The 20,881-nt window shown below is 32.0% G+C and overlaps 2 protein-coding genes across 3 annotated transcripts; both read right to left on the minus strand.

Moving 5' to 3' along the window:
* Positions 1–1,735: 1,735 nt before the first annotated feature.
* On the minus strand, positions 1,736–5,964 carry LOC127738694 (protein wech-like). The gene has a single exon (XM_052250031.1). The coding sequence runs from the start codon at positions 5,948–5,950 to the stop codon at positions 4,265–4,267; it is 1,686 nt and encodes a 561-aa protein (XP_052105991.1). The 5' UTR covers positions 5,951–5,964; the 3' UTR covers positions 1,736–4,264.
* A 5,075-nt stretch (positions 5,965–11,039) lies between these two features.
* LOC127738709 (uncharacterized) lies at positions 11,040–17,162 on the minus strand. 2 transcript variants are annotated; one of them, XM_052250055.1, is made up of 8 exons: positions 17,062–17,162; positions 16,839–16,892; positions 15,834–15,962; positions 15,392–15,430; positions 13,190–13,255; positions 12,590–12,661; positions 11,815–11,874; positions 11,040–11,144 (listed from the first exon to the last, which is right to left on the minus strand). In XM_052250055.1, the coding sequence occupies exons 1-8, from the start codon at positions 17,141–17,143 to the stop codon at positions 11,059–11,061; spliced, it is 588 nt and encodes a 195-aa protein (XP_052106015.1). In that variant the 5' UTR covers positions 17,144–17,162; the 3' UTR covers positions 11,040–11,058. The 2 variants fall into 2 exon arrangements, with proteins under 2 accessions (XP_052106015.1, XP_052106016.1); XM_052250056.1 differs by lacking the exon at positions 15,392–15,430.
* Positions 17,163–20,881: the final 3,719 nt, after the last annotated feature.

Below are 20,881 nucleotides of genomic sequence, written 5' to 3' on the forward strand. Positions count from 1 at the left end.
CACACACACCATAACCATTACTGCCAATACTCGCATATATACATCTCTATACAAATATCTAAATTTGAACCTACTCCCCCTCCCCTTCTAGACACCGAGGTTTTGGATCCGCCCCTGTTAAATGTGTCTAATTATATACATTGTGTACGGGTATAGATAATAGCTAAACGTACAATCATATAATTTGTTGGATACCTAATTATATTATATAATGTGTCACAAAATAAACTTTTATACCCACCTTCCCAATGCAGTATTGAAAAGTAAATCATTTAAAAGTCCTGAAGATAAAATATGTTTTGAAATATGCCCTGCATACTTATTTATGCAAAGACATATAGTAATTATTGAACTACTGTGGGGCTTGAAAAAAAATCTATTTAAGGGATTCGGAGGCGAGAACAGTAAAAAAAAGCTCAGCAACGAATCCTAGATGTAAAATGATTTGCAGCATAAGACATGAGAGCACATATCATAGATAGTATTAAATATGAAGTTCACTCCTCATATAGTGAAGTCCTATGTCATAGGACTAGTGTTGTAACATGGGTTAGTAACTGGTTCCAATTTATCCTGAATTGTCTTTATTAAAGAATTAGTTCCGGAGTATAACAGCTTATGTCTCTACTTGTGGGTTTCTAGTTCTGCTGTCGTAATTAGGTGATTTTTTTCTACATGTAGTTAAAAAGAGGGGGCTTAGTCCAAATAATTGTAACGTCCTGGATGCTTTTTATTCTTTTTTCATGTGCCTTCCTGCAACGTCTCTGAGGATCAAGAAAAGTAAAAAATGATATAGCACTAAAGAACGTCATGATTACATGTATCTGGACTTAGAAGGGGGAGGGGGGCTAGCTATGTATTTTTTTTTATTTCAATGTGTAGACTGTAGGAGAGTTTCTTCAGAAAAGGTTTTCATTGGAGGTGTTTTTGCCATGCACGCAGGCATCTGTTTCAGCGCTATCCATGAACAAGTTGTGTGTCAAATTAATTATTATTACTTGTCACTCGCATTTTTTGCTCGTCCTGGCCATTATTGGCATTAACAGCCAGTGCAGGACTCGCACGAACGTTAGATTTAGTTAGAGGGGCGATATTCTGACGCGTTTTTTAATTCTTGGTCACCCATGTTTAGAAAGAAAGGGGAGACATCCAAACAATTTCCGACCAATCACAAACGTTGTTGCAAATTTGACCTTATGACGTCAAAGAATTTCCCATAATGCAATTATTGCATATAAATAAAAAACTACTATACCAATTGAATAAAAAATATTGCATTCAAATGACATTTTATACCAATTGAATAAAAACTATTGCATTTGAATGAAAATTATACCATTTGAATGAAAAATTATACCATTTGAATGAAAAATTATACCATTTGAATGAAAAATCATACCATTTGAATAAAAAATATTGCATTTAAATGAAAAAATATACCATATAAATGAAAAATTATACCATTAAAATAAAAAATATTGCATATAAATGAAAAAATATACCATTTAAATGAAAAAATATACCATACAAATGAAAAATATTGCATATAAATGAAAAAATATTGCATATAAATGAAAAAATATACCAATTAAATGAAAAATATTGCATTTAAATGAAAAATATCAAATTTTTGCAACCAATACCATGCCATAGATAACAAGAGGAATACATATGCGATAAACATAAGATGATATAATCTGTCTATAAAGATCCTATGTTAAAAGTTTTAACCATGAATAATCGAGTTTTTTATTTCCATTTTTCACAATTTTTCTCTACAAATCACATTTTACACAAGAATTACAATTTTTTAAATACTAATAACTATAGGACTTCTTAAGATAAACATCGGATAGTATTCTCTATTTTCTGATAAGATTCCAATTTGAAAGTTTTAACCATCAATAACCGAGATATCTTCATTTCCAGTTTTCCGGGTTTTCGGTCTTAAAACATATATTCAACCAAAATTACCCAAATATTAATATTGATAACTAAAGGACTTCACAAATAAAACATAAAATAGTATGTCCCTTTTCTATATAGATCAAATTTCAAAAATATTAACCATTAACAACGGAGATTTTCTACGTTTCCAGTTTTCAGTGTTTTTTTCACTAAAAATCACTCATTTCACCTCAAAATTACTTCAATATGAATAATAATAACTAGAGGACTACATAATACTCTATTAAGATAAGGTTTCCTGTCTTCAACAAGCTTTAGGTCTAAAAATGTAACCATAAATAACAATTTTTCTTCTTTTCCAGTTTTCAGCATTTTTTCTCTAAAAACCACATATTTCACCCCAAAAAAACCTTTTCCGCAAATTATATCAATGTATAGTTTTAGTATGTTGTTAGTACAAGTCTGTATTATAATTTGCACTAAAAAAACCTTGTGTTGCAATTAGTTGCAGGTTGAGCGATTTTAGAGCTAAATATGACGTTATGCTGGTATGTACGAAATATTAGATTTACGATTCGTGGAATTTTTATATTCAACTCAATAAAAGTGTTGACCATAAGAGAAATATGTTTAACAACTCGTTATTTAATATAAATAGTAATTATTATATTGAAATTACTCATAACTTATAGTGTGTCTTTCTTTGTTGTGATGTTACACTATTGTTTCAGATGAGGGTGAAGGTTTGGTACCATTAAAACGTTTAAACCCGCTGCAGTTGTTTGCACCTGTCCTAAGTCAGGAATCTGATGTTCAGTAGTTGTCGTTTGTTGATGTGGTTCGTAAGTGTTTCGCGATTCTCGTTTTTTATATAGATTAGACCGTTGGTTTTCCCGTTTGAGTGGTTTTACACTAGTTATTTTTGGAGCCCTTTATAGCTTGCTGTTCGGTGTGAGCCAAGGCTCCGTGTTGAAGATCGTACTTTGACCTATAATGATTTACTTTTATAAATTTTGACTTGGATGGAGTGTTGTCTCATTGGCACTCATACCACATCTTCTTATATCTAGTCAACAATATATTTAAACATGTTAACTGAGATAATTATGTGATGCAATTACGAGCCATTGATATGTTAACCTATATTCTTTCATAGAGGGTTGCTGCTTACTAGGAAGCTATTGAACAAAGTGGCGAAGTTGAAATCATCCTTTCAAAAATTTTACGGACGCCATCACGAGTTTGTTGACCGTTATTGAATATCTATTTCACAGATGACGACGGATATGTTCCAATTTTCGTAACCACAACCCCGTCCTCTTTTCCTTGAATGACTAACCGAATTAGACTTATCACCGGGTTTGTACTTACACGAGCAACATGATGGGTCCACGATTTAAAGATGGTTAATCGTATCTACAAGAAAGTTGGTAGAACGTTACATTCTTATATAAAAATGAGCTTGAGGTTAGGATATTTTATATCCATAGATGTTTTCTTAAGTCATGCCATATTTATGTTAGAAAATGTTGGCCCTATCCATCTTCTACCTTGTCATTGCAACTTCTCGCCGCAGATCTTGATTTGAATATATGACACTTAATATGCTGTTGGTTCTTGATATGCAAATATGCATTTATTTGAGATGTAAATGCGTCTGAGTTAACACTTGAAAAAAATATTTATATTATCAGCTTCTTTGAATTCATGCATGTCAGTCACTAGGATACTAAAATGTCAATACATTTTAGATGCGGACAGTTTTAGTTTTTGGATCTGATATTGATTGTAAAAGTATAGCGAAAATTAAGACACCACAAAAATTGTATGGTAGTTCTTATTTCGAACGCGTTCATACTTAAGATCTTTCCAAAATTATATAAAAAGAGGAGTGGTTAAAAGTGTCTGTAAAATTTTCAAGGATTTGAAAAACAAAACAAAAAGAAGCAAAATAAACCATAGCAATTAAAAACCGGTGCTGAACGCTAGTTCTTGGGAGGAAAGAATTTAAGATATCTTTTTGTTTTTTTTATGTGATTGCGTTCCTGATTCAAATATTCGGCAAAAATCAATAATTTTAATTTCATATTGCTAAAACTGATTTGGCTGACTTTGATTATTCATTGTAAATGTAATGTAATATGTTATGCCTGAAAGTTAGTTTAAAAAAAATGAAAACATAGTGTTACTATAGAAAGGAATTTGTTTCCTATAATTGTTCAAAATATACATGTCTCATCATGGCTATACGTTAATTTTTCTATAATTTTAGTTCATTTGTCAAATGATCATTTGTGAATTACAACAAACATGCTCTTATTTTACATGTCTCCGTTCCAGAAAAAGTTTGAATATTTCAGAATCCTGCAATGTTTGTTTCATACAGCTTTGCTTCTGTAGATTTATGACCTGGACCCTTAGTGCATCCTATGTATAGGTGTCCCGTCGTGTTGAAGGCAAGCGAATATGGAAATTGTATTCCTATTTCCTCAGTATTGAAATATGAAATAAAATTACCATTGTTATTTAGGATGTGCAAGATTGGAATATCCCGATCAATCACAACAACATTGTCACTTGGTGTTGTCACAATATGTCGTGGTTTAAATGGTGAAGTCTTATTGGTAGCTGAAAGACCTGAGTACTTGTAAATTAGATGTCCATCATGTCCTAAGACCACAACTTTTCCACTGAAGTCTTCTGAAATCTGATCCACTACATGTATATTTCCATTATTGGTACTCGTTATGCGTTTCGGAACAGTAATTAAAGTAGGACTATGTTGATCATGTTTATATACAAATTCCTTGTCTCCTTTTTTGTTCATTATGATCACAGAGCTTCTTTGTTCATCACTATAAGCTCCTACTAGGAGTTTACTGCCACTGATAACATGGATTGCTATAGGGAAAAATGGGTTGACATCATAGACAGAATCAACCAGTTCACCTGCATTGCTGATTTGTTGTAACCTCGTTTTCCCTTCCATACTAATAAGGAGTTGATTAGATGGGGTAACTGCTATTCCATACACTTTAATGTTAAATTTAGATATTACCTTCAGATTGGTTTCTTCCGGTTTTACTCTCTGTAACATTCCATGAGAGCCGGAACTTAACCAAAATGACCGGTCAAGGCATGGACTAACGTATGATATCGACTCAAGTTCAGTGTGGTACTCATTATTGATCACTAAGGAGATGTTTATTTCTGCCGACAAACTCCCATCATCTTTAAATGATCCAATGTCTGATTGGGTAAAACTACCAGGAACAAATTTTGGCGAAAATCTATAGCTTGGCTTTGTTTGTGGTTCTTTGGTTTCAGTAGATATCTGCATCATATTAACCCCTTTGAAGAATTCAGTAGCATCGGAAATTTCAATAAAGTTTTGGACTTCATTGATTTTGTCCTCTGTCTGGTTTGTGAAATTTAATATATTATTAAGATCTGACTTAACTGATATCAAAACTGTTTCATGATTTTGATCCAATGTATCTATAAGTTCTTTAAAATAGTTATCAACTTGTTCTTTAACTCCTTTCTCATGACTAAGAATAGTTTGTCTTACTTGTGAATACTTTAAATTTTCCGCTGACACTACTTTGTTGAGTTCAGTTTTCATTGCATTCATTTTAGAACTACTCTTTTTCATTTTACTTTGACTTTTTTCCAGTCTTTCTACTTTCATGTTGTATGCATCACGGATTTCAATAAAATCATGCTTTTTATGAACTTTAGCAATACAGGTTGGACACACGAGGATGTCACATGTATTACAGTAAAGACATGATGATAGTCCAGCATGTTCTTGACACTTAATATTGGTAATATCTATTTTTTCAGTATGCAGTTCAACCTCTTTTGTACTGATGATCCTATGATCTTGGGCATTTTTGAATTTGGAATGTACATTGTCCTTGCAATGACCACACAACAGCAGACTGCAGTCCATACATTTCCATTGTATTAGTCTATCTGATTCACATAATTTACAATTTACAGGAACCTGACCTTTTCTAACTGACTGGGAGAACGCCATATTTATTAGCTATGTATTTCATTTCCTTGTTTGGTGTGTTTCTCAGTTGTTAAGATCAACAACGTTAAAATATATTGTATGTACTTAACATATCGATTACATGATAACAGTTAGCATTTAATGTGCATATTACAAAAGATTTGTCCTTTTATATCATCAATTGGCGAATTTAAATTTTGATCAAGTTGTGAAAAGTTTAAGCGCATTTCTAGTGAAAGGTTATTAATGTGACGTATGTTCAGTGCAAAAAAAAAACAGTAATCTTACCATCAAATAACAGTATTGACTTTCTGTTTAATTAATACACCCTGAAGACAAAATAAGGAGATTATAGTCACCGCTTTGTCTATACGGCCATTTGTCCCTTATGTCTGTCTTTTGTTCGTCTGTGTGTCTAAAACAAATGGTTTCCTGATGATAACTTAAGTACTCTTTGTTTGATTAGAATATAACTTGACGGGAGATACAGAGAAGGGAAAGAAACATATCGATGTTTTGATCAATATGTCAAGTTTAAGGTCATTGTTACTCAAAATAGAAAATTGTATCTGGATGATAACTTTAGTTTCCATAACTTTTTTCAAATGAAACTCAGACAGATGGAAGATTTAAGGAAGGGGAAGACGTCTATTGATTTTAATTTCAATAGATCAAATTAACATCACTGCAACTATGTTTAAGATATTTTGAGAAAAATGTTTTTCCGATGGTAATTTTGGGTCTTCCTTGTTTGATATGAATACAACTGCATAGATGGAATATTGTAATTGCCCTAATGATTTTAATGCCAATAGTTCAAAAACAAAAAAAAGTGAAATGCGGAGGAAGAATACTGATTTAAGTTCGATTGGTCAAAACAGGTCATACTTGATAAGGATCGCCATATGTATGTACAACCTTTTCCCGATTGTGACATTTTTGCTGAGTGTAGATAAGTATAATGGGTGATTCATGCATAACAGTAGACGCTTACCCTGTAGACTGATCCAGACTTATAGGACATCATGCGTTTCCCTCAGTTTTTGTTTGTTACATTCTAAATCGATTTAAATTTTCACCCCGATTAAATACTGTCGCCTTTATTTAAATAACGTAAATAACATAGGATAATTTGAAATACTGCATTACAAAGACAAAAGGTATAAGATGTACTTGAACATGTTTTTCTAATCTGAATAGACATTTAACTAGTGCATAAAGATATAAGAAACATAAAATTTTAGAAAATAATAGATCACCTTCTACATATAAGTTTTTATTCATGATATGGTAGACAAACGATCTCTTTTTTATAATTCATGTTTTTTATATCTATATGTTCTCATGTAAATATCAGAATAAGAAGATATGGTTTGATTGCCATAGAGACAACTATATATCAAAGTTCAAATGAAATGGATGTAAGCAAAACATATTTCAGATTAGAGAACACATACATCGTTTACGGTTTTTCTTTGTACTGCAGTATTTCAAATTATCTTATGTTATTTAGGTTAGCTAACAATGATAACCATAGTTTACAGATATTAAAATCTCGTAAATCTATCAAAAAGAGACAAACTAAGCTAACAAACAAAAACTAAGGAAATTGCATGAACTCTAAAATGAGCGAGGCCATGTGTGTCGGCAGGGTCAATTCTCTATCTTTGAATGCATCAACCGCCATGTGAATCCACACTCAATCATTATTTCACAATCGGAAAAATAGGAATAGGGAATAGGACACAATTAGTAAAATTACAGATCAGATGACTTTACTCGTATCTAAAGATCATACACCGGAAAAACATTTTGCTAGTGAATTAAAACACATACCTATCGTATCGATCAACTAGTTCGTGATGGTGTCCATATAATTTATATATGTCGATTTCAGTCATTTGATTGGAACAGGTTTTTTGTGCAAGGATAACATTCTGTTTAAGATATGAAAACGCTATGACTTTTGGCACACGATATGTTACTGCTGTGAAATGGGACGTTGACAAATGGGAAGTTGAAATCGTCACGTTTGATATATATTCTGGTTTGAAGTCTTCATCTGTGTTAATATCTGTATCAAGATTTAAAGCAGACCTTCTAATTTGGTAGTATCCTAAATATCAAGTTCACTAGGATATTTGAGATGCAAGCATTCGCCGAAATTTTGTATATTGGGTGACATGACACCATTAATTTATCTGAATGTGAAATTAGAGAACCAAGCAAAATGCATGATCTTTTTGTATTTGAGAAAAAAAGTAAAACAACAAAAATACCGAACTCCAAGGAAAATTCAAAACGGAAAGACCCTTAACAATTGGCAAAATCAAAAGCTCAAACACATCAAACTAATGGAAAACAACTGTCATATTCCTGACTTGGTACAGGCATGTAGAAAATGATGATTGGTTTTAAAACTAGCTAAACCTCTCACAGCAAACAGACATAATAGATAAAAATGTCAAAATAGGGGCACAGCAGTCAACATTGTGTTATAATTTCAATCACTATAAAAACAAACAAATGTGTCAACAAAGAAAAACAAAATTGCATATAGACAAAGCACATACGCAAAAATGAAACACAAGAATACAAAAGATGACCACAGCACAACAACACAATGGCGGGATGTATAAGTACTGAGCCGCGCCTAAAGGATATTACCAAAAATGGACCAAACAGTAAACGTTAATAATTTACAAAGACAAATAAAAGAACACTATAACACGTAATTAAGATGATAAACAACGTCAGTACATAGAATCTATACATCAAGACCACCATATATTATTTGTGAAGTTGATACGGAATATTTATCAACAAGGTCTTGGTATCTCCCGATGAACTTTTTTTTAGTAAAAGGACGAGACGTTCTTTGACATAACCCGGGTTCATCAACTTTCTGCTCAGACACTGGTGACGTTTTATAAAGTCTGAGTAGCAGATGCAAGCTCTTGAATACCGAATGAGTTGGGAAATGTATATCCCATATGCAGGTAAAGTTGGTATATTACTACTAAGATTTTCTGTATGGATTCTGCTTCATATGAGCACAAAAAACAAGTCAGCAAATAGGGGTGCACAATCAATACTTATTCATTGCTATTGGAATACCGACTGTCTGCTGAAATATCAATCCACCAAACTCAACAAATATGTTGTCGATCAAAAAGTAGTTTTTATTATATCATCTTTCGTGTATTTGTTGTTGGTTCTTTACAAAGAAAGAGACTTTTGGGTCATTTTCACAATTAATTTTATGAAACTCTATTTCACCAAGTTTCCTAACACCTGTGAAACAATCTGCATGTAAATAAAACAAAACATACTTGTTTAATATTGCAGTTTATGATTTTTCAGTGTCTACTGTTTCACATAATTTACAGTTAACAGCAACTTGAACTTTTCTAACTGACTTGGATTTTTCTGTACTTTCTTTCTTCCATTTTTAATGTTTTCCTTTGGTTGTTAGGATTTGTATTATATAGATTGAAAACGTGATAGCAGATATATTGCATTTTATTTATCAGTATGAAACTGAAGTTTAAAGTCGAGGACACTGTTAATTTTATGATATACAAGAAAAGTGCACCTTATCTTAAAACAAATTGGGATGTACAGCTTGATCAATATCAACTGTGTTTGATAATTATTCTAAATACTAAATATTTTCTTATCCTAGGCAGATAACCTAGCCGTATTTGGCACAACTTTTTGGAATTTTGGGTCATCAATGCTCTTCATCTTTAGGCCTGACACCTATTAGCTTGTCGTAATGTTCTATTGTATTGTTTATTTGTGTGTTTCTCTGTCCTGCGTGTTCTTCCATTTATTTGTATTGTAGTCCTGTCATGTAACGTTGTCATTTTAGTGTTATATTTAACATTGCCATTAAAGCGGGATGTTTGGCTAGCCACAAAACCAGGTTCAACCCACCATTTTTTCTTAGAATGTCCTGTACCAAGTCAGGAAAATGGCCATTGTTATATTATAGTTCGTTTCTGTGTGTTTTGCATTTTAGTGTTGTGTTTCTGTTGTGTCGTTGTTCTCCTCTTATATTTGATGTGTTTCCCTCAGTTTTAGTTTGTTACCCGGATTTGTTTTTTTCTCAATCGATTTATGAATTTCGAATAGCGGTATACTACTGTTGCCTTTATTTATAGATGTAAAATATATAACAATATCTCTGTAAAACATAGCCATTGTTTGCGTTACAATTATGTGTTATTTTTTCAAGATTGCACTCTACCGAAATGTACAATTTAATCTATTACTATCCACAACTATCGTCTCCTTTCTATAAACATTTATAAATTTAATAACGATCAGTAAACACATTGGAAACATGTCAGGCTCATATCTTCTTACTGCTTTCCTTAAACAAGCTTTAATGGTCAAGATAGTTAAATGCATTTGACCATTAGGTTGTTTATTTCATATATCAGAATTCATTTCGGTTTCAGTAAAATTGGAAAAAAATGCCTTGCTTATGACAACAAAGAACCTTAATAGTACCTGTATACACGAACGAGAAAAAAATATTTATCAAATAGTTATAAAATGGCAAGAGCGATAGTTTTACCGATGCTCGTCCGGTCATTCTGTCCTTCCAAACACTATTAGTTGTCAAGACTTTTTTCGCTACGCTTGTTGATGTTGTGCTGATATTTTTGTGTAGATGTATGTTGTTTTGTTAATGTTTCGTTTCGTTCTGTTGGCTTACTTTTACTTTGAAAGAGGTGGAGTTAAGAGGCGCCCCTACCCTACCCTGTTGAGCTACATATATGGTTAATGCATTGACTTTAACAAGTCCCTCTCATGGCGTTGCCTTGGTGGGTCCCCCTTTTAAAATCCTGAATCCACAACTATTAGGTCCCATCCGTGCTTTCCTGATTCATTGATAAACTGAGTTCAGTAGCATTAACATTATACACAATATGTTATTATCCCCGAAACATTTTCATTCTATAGTCGCCATATTTGATATGCAATTAAAACTCAGTTGAGTATATAATATTTAATTCAATTAAAAACGTTCACACCTTCGTCAGCCATTATACATTAACCATTACGAGAAGACCTATCTAAAGAAATACAAACGAATGAAAAGTATATAAAGGAATATTTTATTTGTGCTTTGATTCCCTGAGTTTCTGTAGCATTGCAATTATTTCCGACAGAACTCTAGAGGAATGTGAAAAGCTGTTTTCATCTGAAAAAAATGTTAATAAAATTAGCAACCCTTCAAATTAAAAGAATGAGGGCTAAAACATAGTACATAAAATTAAACTTTCGATGACGCAGGTCAAAATAGTCTTTAGTATATATCTTTTTCTCTCATAATTTTGTGGTCTTAATTTATGACATGGGGATAACAATTTGCTAAATGTAATGGTGTCTTGCATGTTTACTCTTTAACTGTAAACAAATTACATACAATAAATTTACAATATACAAAGAAGGGATGTTTTCATAAATGGCCGCGATAAAATATTCCCTTTTGAATATTGATAAACTTTAAAAGAAAAAAAAGAAAAAGAAAATGTTTCACCGGAGAGAAGAAACGATTAAACGATTACAATCGAAGTTGTTATAAATTTTCGGTTGGTCGATTTTGTAAAGGTTATATTAAAAAAATACAGTTTAAACTCCACTGTCAATTTTTGCTATTTTCTAGGCAGTTCTGGTTATATATCTCCACTTTAGCTGTTTCAATTTTTGTTGCTTTGACTTCCTGAACACGGTCAACTAAGAAACGTGTATTAAACGCAGAAAAGTTTTTAAAACATAGGCGAAAGATACCAAAAGGACATTCAAACTCATAAGTTGAAAATAAGTTACCAACGCCATGGCAAATTACGCACAAGATGATACAAACATACCAGTTCCTTGTTTTTCAGTCTTGCTAGTGTCGGTAATGGAAGCTTTACTTTCTGGAACCCCTTTGAATGAAAGTTTTAAGAGAGATGAAAAAAACAATAGTATTAACATGTTTTCCTACTTTAACTAGATTTGTTTCTATAGAAATCGACAACGTTGGACGACTCAAAACTGTCTATGACAAACAGGGCGATTTATTTTTTTTTCATCTAATTGTACTGCATGTATGTATTCTTAATTGATGTAACATTGAAGCAAACTCTCATACAGATTTAATACATATTGTAGTACTACCCCCCATCCTTTCCAAAAAAACACAAAAATAAACCCCAAAGAAACACAATCACAAATGCAAATCAACCAAAAAATCTAAATAATAAAAAAAAACAAAAACAAAATAGAAAGCACCAATAAACAAAAATATTACAAACTACATAAACAGGGGTTACAAAAGAATATGTTGTACATAGAGATACATTCATTAATAAAACATATATAATGTGTACTTTTTTAAATAATAACAATTCTATAACAAAAACGTAAAATCATAAAAAAAACTATTTTTGTAATGGATGTCAGTTTTATACCTTTAGCCCTATCAGTGAGTTCTATTTAATTAAACAAAAGCAATATTCAATACTTAACGAGTGATTTTCAAATTATTTTTTTTTCAATTTGTTTACGCTTTTTTTTTGTTTCATCTCCATACATCCCATATACCATTGTCATTGATAATCAATATATAAAAACCTGAGTATACAGTTTTAAAAAAATTACCAGGCCAAGCATCTGACCATTTTCCATTCCACGACTCTTTACTGTTTGTCGACCCCTTTGTACCTTTTTGTCCTAAAAATGAAACAATTCAATTCACAATATCAAACCGCACATTGAAATGTTGGGCACCTTTTTGCTTGTTGAAATACCACATGATGGGAAAGTTATTTTGAAAAATAAAAAAAGGCATGAGCTGAGATCTGATTATCATTATTGGTTTTTTACGTCATTCGTAATTCTCAATTATTATGGTTATAAATGATCGTACATGCTTAAACAGAAGTATAACAGGACAAGAATATGAAGCCCTTACATTGCAGGGAGGAACTGTACAGCTGTTGTAAACAACTTTTTAGGAAACGTTGTAGACAGCACAGGCTGTACTGTTTACTTTGGTCATCTGTCTATTTTATACTTTAGACGTCAAAGCGTTTTATAGAATTTTCATGGACACAATTCTTCTAAATTCAAGATTTTAAGATGCGATTCTTGTTAACCATTCCGTTATATGCTTATATATTTACTAAAACTTACTTTTGGTAATATTTTTTATGAATATTTTTTTTTTTAGTTACTGAAAAGTATTTAGTTTCAAGTTACCAGGCATTTCCTGTTTCCATGCTTCGGCCCAAGATTTTGCCGTATCACTGTCTGACGAAGATTTTCCTACAACATGAGAAGCTAATTGAAAATTGAACATTTCTGAGATATTTTATGTAAAAAGATGATGGTTTATGTTTATTAGTCATTTGTGTTGACAAAGAATATTCTTTATATGTTCATTTTTCTATAAATTTACTGTGAATTTTTCGAAAGACTTTGGTTTTTCTACCCCAGCTATAGATTGCATTAGCCTTATTTGGCACAATTTTTTGAAACTGTGTTTTTTAATGCTCTTTAAATTCAAATTCGAATTTGATTAGGCCTTCTAACTGTTTTCATTCGAGCGTCACTGATGAGTCTTATGTATAACAAGACACGTTTGTGGTGTACAGAATTATAAGCCACTACTGGTGAACGGTTCGTTCCCTGGAGTATCACTAGTCTAGTAGTTAGAACTTTTGTGTTGGCATGAAATATCATTGAAATGTTAATTTTTTTGTCGATTTACTGTCTATAAAAAATGCTGAATTATTAAAACAAACTAAGGTTTTCTAGCTCCAGGTATAGATTGCCTCATCCTCATTTGACACAACTTTTTTTGATTTTCAGTTTCACTTTATTGCTCTTCAACTTCGTATTTGATTTGGCCTCCCAACTGCTTTGATTCGAGTGTGTCTCTGATGAGTTTTACGTATACGAAACGCGCGTCTGGCGTACAAATTATAAACCTTGTATTTTTTATGAGATTTTATGTATCAATATTTATAATAGAACAAAGAAACAGCAAATTTTCCACAAAAGTTGTTGGTGGTTTTTCTTACTTTGCAAGTTCTTTTTTGAATTTGGCTGCGACTAAAGAATTATCATCAAACACAGGATATCAAATCTAATCATGTATGCTTATAGTTCTGCACTGCTATAACCTTTTAAATGCATTGGGCACATTTCATTGTGGAATTATATGCGACTATCATACAAGTGAGAGGTTCAGCTAGCTATAAAACCAAATTTAATCCACCATTTTCTACATAAGGAAATGCCTGTACCAGGTCAGTAATATGATATTTGTTTCCCATTTGATTGATGTGTTTGAGCTTTTGATTTTGCCATGTTATAAAGAACATTCCGTTTTGAATTTCCCTTGGAGTTTGGTATTTTTGTTATTTCACTTTTTGATTGATTTTGTATAGTATATTGCTTTGTTTTGCTATAACATCAGCGACTCTAGTTAAGAACCGCAGAAATGTTGAAATCCGTGCAAATACTATACATCCGGTCACATACCAAGAGCAAGTAGTACAACAGTTTTAGTTGTCCTAAATACTTAATATTTTCAAATGTTTGTCATTGTGATTTTATATACTACCGTTAACCTATGGGTGTTTTCTCATTATTGCAGTGACCAATAGCTTCATCGATGTTTGCTTTAAATTGTTGGCGTTTTTATACATTAAGTATTTATACTGTTTCCATTCTAACAACAATAAGTCCTGACTTAAACATGTATTATTCCATATTTATTTCAGATATATTTAACCCTTCTACCAAGAAATTTGTTTCGCATGCACACGTATAAAAATTGCGGTTTTTGTCCAACGCAATCATAGGTTTGAACGTTGTTTTCAATTTAGACTTATTTATATTTTTTCGTTTGGGCTTGTATTATATTTGCCTTCGGGTTTATATGATCCGTTCATCCTATTTTGACTCTTTAAAATTCAAGAGTCTATCCTAAATTGAGGTAAATTATATGGCCTTCCAAATACTGTTTCGATTGCTAACATCACTGAAGAGACATTAATTGTCGAAATCCGGATATGGTGTACAAATTTTTGCACCTCATGTTTGCGGTTTGCCATCTTTTCCGCAATTTTATTGTTTTCTATTTGGTATTAAATGAATAAATTAAATAAAGATTCATTTTGTTACATCTTGTGATCCGTTTATTTGGCAATCGCCAATGGCAGTCAGCAGGGTTTAAGAACATCCGTTGTTCGACCTGTTAGTCAAATGCGTTTGTTTAAATATACTTTTTAATTTTTTTGGTCTTTTGGAAAATGTTGTTTGTGCTGTATTTAGACCCTTCTACCAAGAAATTTGTTTTGCATGCACACGTATAAAAATTGCGGTTTTTATCCAACGCAATCATAGGTTTGAACGTTGTTTTCAATTTAGACTTATATATATATATATATATACCTGGCCATGAGCCGTCCCATGTCTTCAGGTTATCTTTCCCTAAAAAGGAAAACAAGCGTAGGAAAATTAGATATTAATTACAGATGTATCGAACTTTCAAAACCTTTCAGACATTATGTCAACGTTAAAAAAAATTAAAATGCTCGAACGTAAAACAGACTTAAAACAAGTGGATGTAGACAATCTTTTACAAAAGCTATTGCGAATTAGGGTGTATACATGTACATTGATTATGACATTGTCCCGACACATGTAAAATGGTGTGGATGTCAATATTCATCAGTTAAAGACAGGGGTAGATTTTGTCGGGATTGAGGTGCATTTTCCTTTGAATAATGGCATACAGGGAAGGACTATTAGATTTTTAGGGATGAGTCAAATGTATACATACGTCGTGAATCTACAATTGAAATAAAATTTAAATGAGAACGATATAACATACCATGCTGGTTATGGTTTCCATGGCCAGTAACAATCAATTGTTCTTCATTTGCAGTATTCCCAAAATGTGTTTCTACATTTAATTCTGATGATGTTGTTTCTATTGTCGTCTGCTCATTTTTGCTTTCACCTGTAAATGATTTTTTTTGCTACAATATTCGAAAAAGAGATAGAGCCAATTTCTCTTAAATTTTTTTTTCACTCCAGGATCATTTTCAAACTGTTTTCCAATCAATGAGAAATAATCATAATGACATGTACAGCTTCATTTGTGTACAAGATTTTGATGTATTTCTGAACATTATATCGTTCACATTTCTGAACGGTATATCGTTCAAATTGCAAACGCCCAAAGATTGTTCTAAGTGCAATTCTGTTCGATATGACCAATTTTATCGAAAAAAAAAACCTGATAGGATGGACATTCAAAGCCAAAACTAAACTCTTTTGGAAGTAACGCTATATGCTTTGTCTTTCAAACACAAATCATTTTTTGTTGGATAAGGATATTCTTGAAAACAATCTTTGTTAAAAAAAATATGCAAAATTTGCACAGCAATATATTAATACTGTCTTCAACATCAATGTATATCGCTGAATAACTTTTTGAATTTATAAACTTTATGGCTATGAATGTAGGAATCATTTCCTTGCTGTGCATGGGAAATCAAATTAACTTTCTTTGCTTTAAATCGTCAAAGCTAAACCGTATTACGAATATGTAATATGTCTTCGAATTACTGGTTTTGAAGTGCCTTTGAAGGTAAACTAAAAATCAACGCTTCGGATGCACCATAAGTGTTAAGTGAACTAATTATTATCAATAACAATAAGGAATAAAGAGTTGTCATTCTTTAGCTGTGAAACAAATAAATACTTGCAGTTTCATATATACAGTTCCGTACTATTCTACAGAGCAATTAAAACTTTAGCATTTGACCCATTTTTAATTTGAGCTAAACTTAGAACTTAGATAAGCTAAAAATGGATATAAGCTATGGGTTACCTGTATTTGGCCAAGAACCATCCCATGTCTGCTTCCAAGCTTTCTTGTTATTTACTGAAAAATACAAAAATGTATATATATGGAACAGCTAAACCACCTGTTTGTGCTATGCATTCAGTTTCGATGTGTTTACTACCATCAACTTGCTTAGAAATGGAAATAAGCTTAGACGTTGAATAAAAAAGAGCTAAAACTAATAATAAGCATATGAAGTACCACTTACAGTTTTTAAAGTATTGGTTTGGATCATATTTTCCTAAAAATCCAAGATCCCCTGGAATAAAAGCTACAAAGAGACAAAACATTTATATTATATAAAAAAGATTCAGTATAGGTATGAACAATGGACCTCTATTCGATTGCAAGTTTTTAGCAATTTCTATATGTTTAACTTTATTCATTTATACTTGTCCCATACCAATACTGGTGAACCGTCAGTAACATGCAAATTCTTCATCAGTATAGCCAATGTAGCCTATCCAGCGCACTTAGCATGATTGATTAATACAAGCATTTTGGGTATGCTATAAGTTGCTTTTTCAATTCTCTTTGATAACGTTTATATTCGCTGGTTTTGGATATTTAATTTATATCTTTTTCGGTTATGTGGCTTGTCGTATGTTAATATGTCGTCGGCACTCCAAAAAAAACTTCGATCCTTTTCTGAATAAGGTTAAAACCGAAAAGATTTTCGGACGGAAATTGTTCTGTTTGATTAACTATACCATTATATACAAGAGGGTGCGAAATATTAACAATGTCTTTAAAAATCAAAATTTTTTATTCATATTCCTTCAAATGATTCCAATGTTCTAATTTGTCTTTGATCCGAATTAAAAGATTGGAATGATTTCGGAATACTACGTCGTTTTTCATGAAAGATTTTTTTTAAACTTTGTACCCTCAGGAACGACATGTAGTGTTCGACCTGTTTGAATTTAGTTTATGCTAGAACATTTTAAAGGGTTGTGATTTCCAAAATTCATATTTTTAAAACATCAAGAATTAAACTAAAGCTTTGGTTATGTACACAGTGGAAAAGACATCTGACATACTAAATAAACTGTATTACCTAAATTACAAATTTTAACAAATCAACAAGAAACTTGGATAAGAAAAATTATTAACTAGGAGAACTTTCCATCTTCATCAATCGGCTAATCACGTCTGCTCCATACTAAGAATTTTTTCTTAAAATAGACTCAGCTGCTATGATTGTTTTCATATCCGCAACTTTCCATTCTTGAGTAGTAACACCATATATGTCAAGGTCAAATCTCAATTGATATGATATGCCAAATTCTTATAAAACAGTTTTAAAAACAAAGTTACACTCTCATCTCAACTCAATAGCGGTCTTAGATCATTGTATGCCGGTGTAATCGTCTCGTCTGTGATTTTACCGATTGTGTCCTATTTCCGATTGTGATATTTTGACTACTTGAATTCGCATGCATAGCAGGAGACGCTTACCCTGTCGATGAACCCGTTCTATTTCCTTTTGAAATTCGTGCGATTCTTTCGGTTTTTAGTTGTTACCCTTATTTGCCCCTTCCTAATCGATTTACGAAATTTAAACATCGGTCAACTGCTGTTGTCTTAATTAATTTTAAAACTGACCTTATCAATGTGACAAAGAAGAACGACTTATCCCTATTCACATGTTACACGAATTGAATAATTGTTATACATCGTAGTTTTGTAATTATTGCGGAAATCATATAATACCCTTTCTCAATAATAATGTTTCAACTCTGTCATACATCCTTCATGACAAATCCACGTCAATCCAGTACCATGACTGTTTTTATATATATTCATTGCTTTAACACTTGCTAATGAATGTATATTAGGAATTACTTACCCTGTCGACGGCAAAAATCTTATTACTTTGAAGATTTATGAGATTAGTGTGTTTTTTTTTTATTTCCATCTCTGAATGTTTTACCTTATCAGCTGACATTCGTTGACAACCTCCATGTGATATGACGAAAACGTGAATATCAATCTTCACATACTCGACGAAACAACACATTTTTGGTTAAAAAAAAATGCACAAGGATCAATTTTGAAAAAAAATGTTTGCCCATAATTTAATTTCCAAACATTTATTGAAAATCTAGGCAAGTCGCATCAATCAGTCATATTATTTTGAATGGCAGACCATATTCACGTATATGGAATCAGTATTATATGCCAGTATGCAGATGTTCAAAAGTGTTTGTGTTGCGGGAGGGTCCACCTGAGCTATTATTGTCACTTGGCGTCCGTCGTCGTAGTAATTAAATAATAAAAAAACATGTCAATCTATTCTAAACTTCGCCATAATAAACCTATAAGTGTCTTCTTTAAAATTTGAGTAGATTATACTCATTACACAATTTTGTTTTACCGCCATGGCTTAATATAGAACATAATGGTAAACAGCAAAGTAATCAGCAAATAGGTCATCATAATAGAAATCAACAGAAATCGATATTTGCAGTTATTTCTTATTAGAGTTATTGCCCTTAAATGGCGTATTTAACCCATTTTCCGGTTTTTGGCTATTATTTCGGAAAACTAGAATACATGACCCCTATGGTACGACTTAAAAGACATTCAGGGAAATTCGTTTAAATTGTCTTATAGGACTTGCAAGGCGAATTGGCTCCATGCGTGTTCACAATAATCCTTATATATGATTACGTTGACTATGTCACTCTGCTAAGCAACAAACATGGCCTTACTACTTTATATCAAGACAACTTTGTTTAAATATTGAACACACAGAGTGTTTTCAGATTTGAGACAGATTTATCAGTCTATTAAGCCCCCAGTCGATGAATCCTCGGTAAATATCGTGTGATTTCATAGTTTGGCTAATTAGGTTACACATGCGCAGTTAATCATGGAACTGGATTATTTTCATTGATGTTTCTGCTATTTGTCAAACAATGGCCGCCACATTCAAACTTTTCAAAGGGGGACATATAGAGAAAATATATGTTAGTATAAAAATAAATAATCATGAATAGCATTGCTCTTTAATTTATATAACTGTAATGCACATGTATCTACTTTTAGTGCCAAGCGAGAGGATCAGGCTCATGCTAGCCTCAAGTTAAAAGAGTAAAACACTACATACACACATCATTTGTCATGTTCAAAGTGACAGAGGCATCAGCAATTTAGATAGTAAAGATTAGAAAATACAAACAAAAAGCAAATAGGTAGTAATACATATAAAGATATGAGGGATGGTAAATGAGATAACTATACATAAAGACCAAATGACAAAGATGAAAACAATAACAAGTCCCCATACGGTGTTTTTAAATATTTCGGTATCACACGGGAAACTCCATACTAAAATTTACGACAACAACAACAAAAAAAAACGATTTTTAGATCCCTATTGTTACTTTTCCTTTTTTGTACGGTGATGTTCCTTTAGCTCAATCTTACAGTGTTTATTTATCCCAACTCGTTCGCTATGCCCGTGTCCGTACTGACGTTAAAGATTTTAATGAACATAATCTATGTATTACTGGTAAATAATTAATTCAGGGATTTCGTTATCACAAATTACTGAAAACCTTTACTACATTATTTTATAGATACAAACAGCTGTTTTGGAAGTTTTGATGGTACCTGTAGAAAGCTTATTATTAACGGTTTTATAACATCCTGATTTTTGCGGTGATGTTGCTTTGAAATCCCGTAAAACTAGATACTATCCAGGTAAGCCTATCGATCATTAAAAATAAACTTATTCTAAAAGGTTATCAATTTAATAAAATCGTTGAATATTGTTTTAATCTACTCATATTGATTTTGTTATCAAAAATTTACATCGTAACTAAATATGTATTGCTATATTTATTAACACTTACTGTTCTACATCCTGTCGATACTTAAATTTTGGCATTGCATAAGGGCATGTTTCCGAACGTCTTTACACCAAATCCATTGGATAGGTGCTAATTGATATTTTGTCTTGGATACATTTTTTTATTAGTTGTTATTGGCTCTTAACTAGCCTTCGGTAACTTTGAGTACCC

The sequence above is a fragment of the Mytilus californianus genome, unplaced genomic scaffold (assembly GCF_021869535.1).
Source record: "Mytilus californianus isolate M0D057914Y unplaced genomic scaffold, xbMytCali1.0.p SCAF_4, whole genome shotgun sequence".
NCBI lineage: Eukaryota > Metazoa > Mollusca > Bivalvia > Mytilida > Mytilidae > Mytilus > Mytilus californianus.

Coding starts and splice junctions, on each gene's coding strand:
- LOC127738694 (XM_052250031.1), bottom strand. CDS start 5,950: ATGGCGTTCTCCCAGTCAGTTAGAAAAGGTCAGGTTCCTGTAAATTGT.
- LOC127738709 (XM_052250055.1), bottom strand. CDS start 17,143: ATGTTTTGTCTCTTTGTAGCTTTTATTCCAGGGGATCTTGGATTTTTA. Junction 15,963..16,838: donor TGGTTCTTGGCCAAATACAG/GTAACCCATAGC, acceptor AATCATTTACAG/GTGAAAGCAAAAATGAGCAG. Junction 12,662..13,189: donor ATGGAAACAGGAAATGCCTG/GTAACTTGAAAC, acceptor TTTCATTTTTAG/GACAAAAAGGTACAAAGGGG.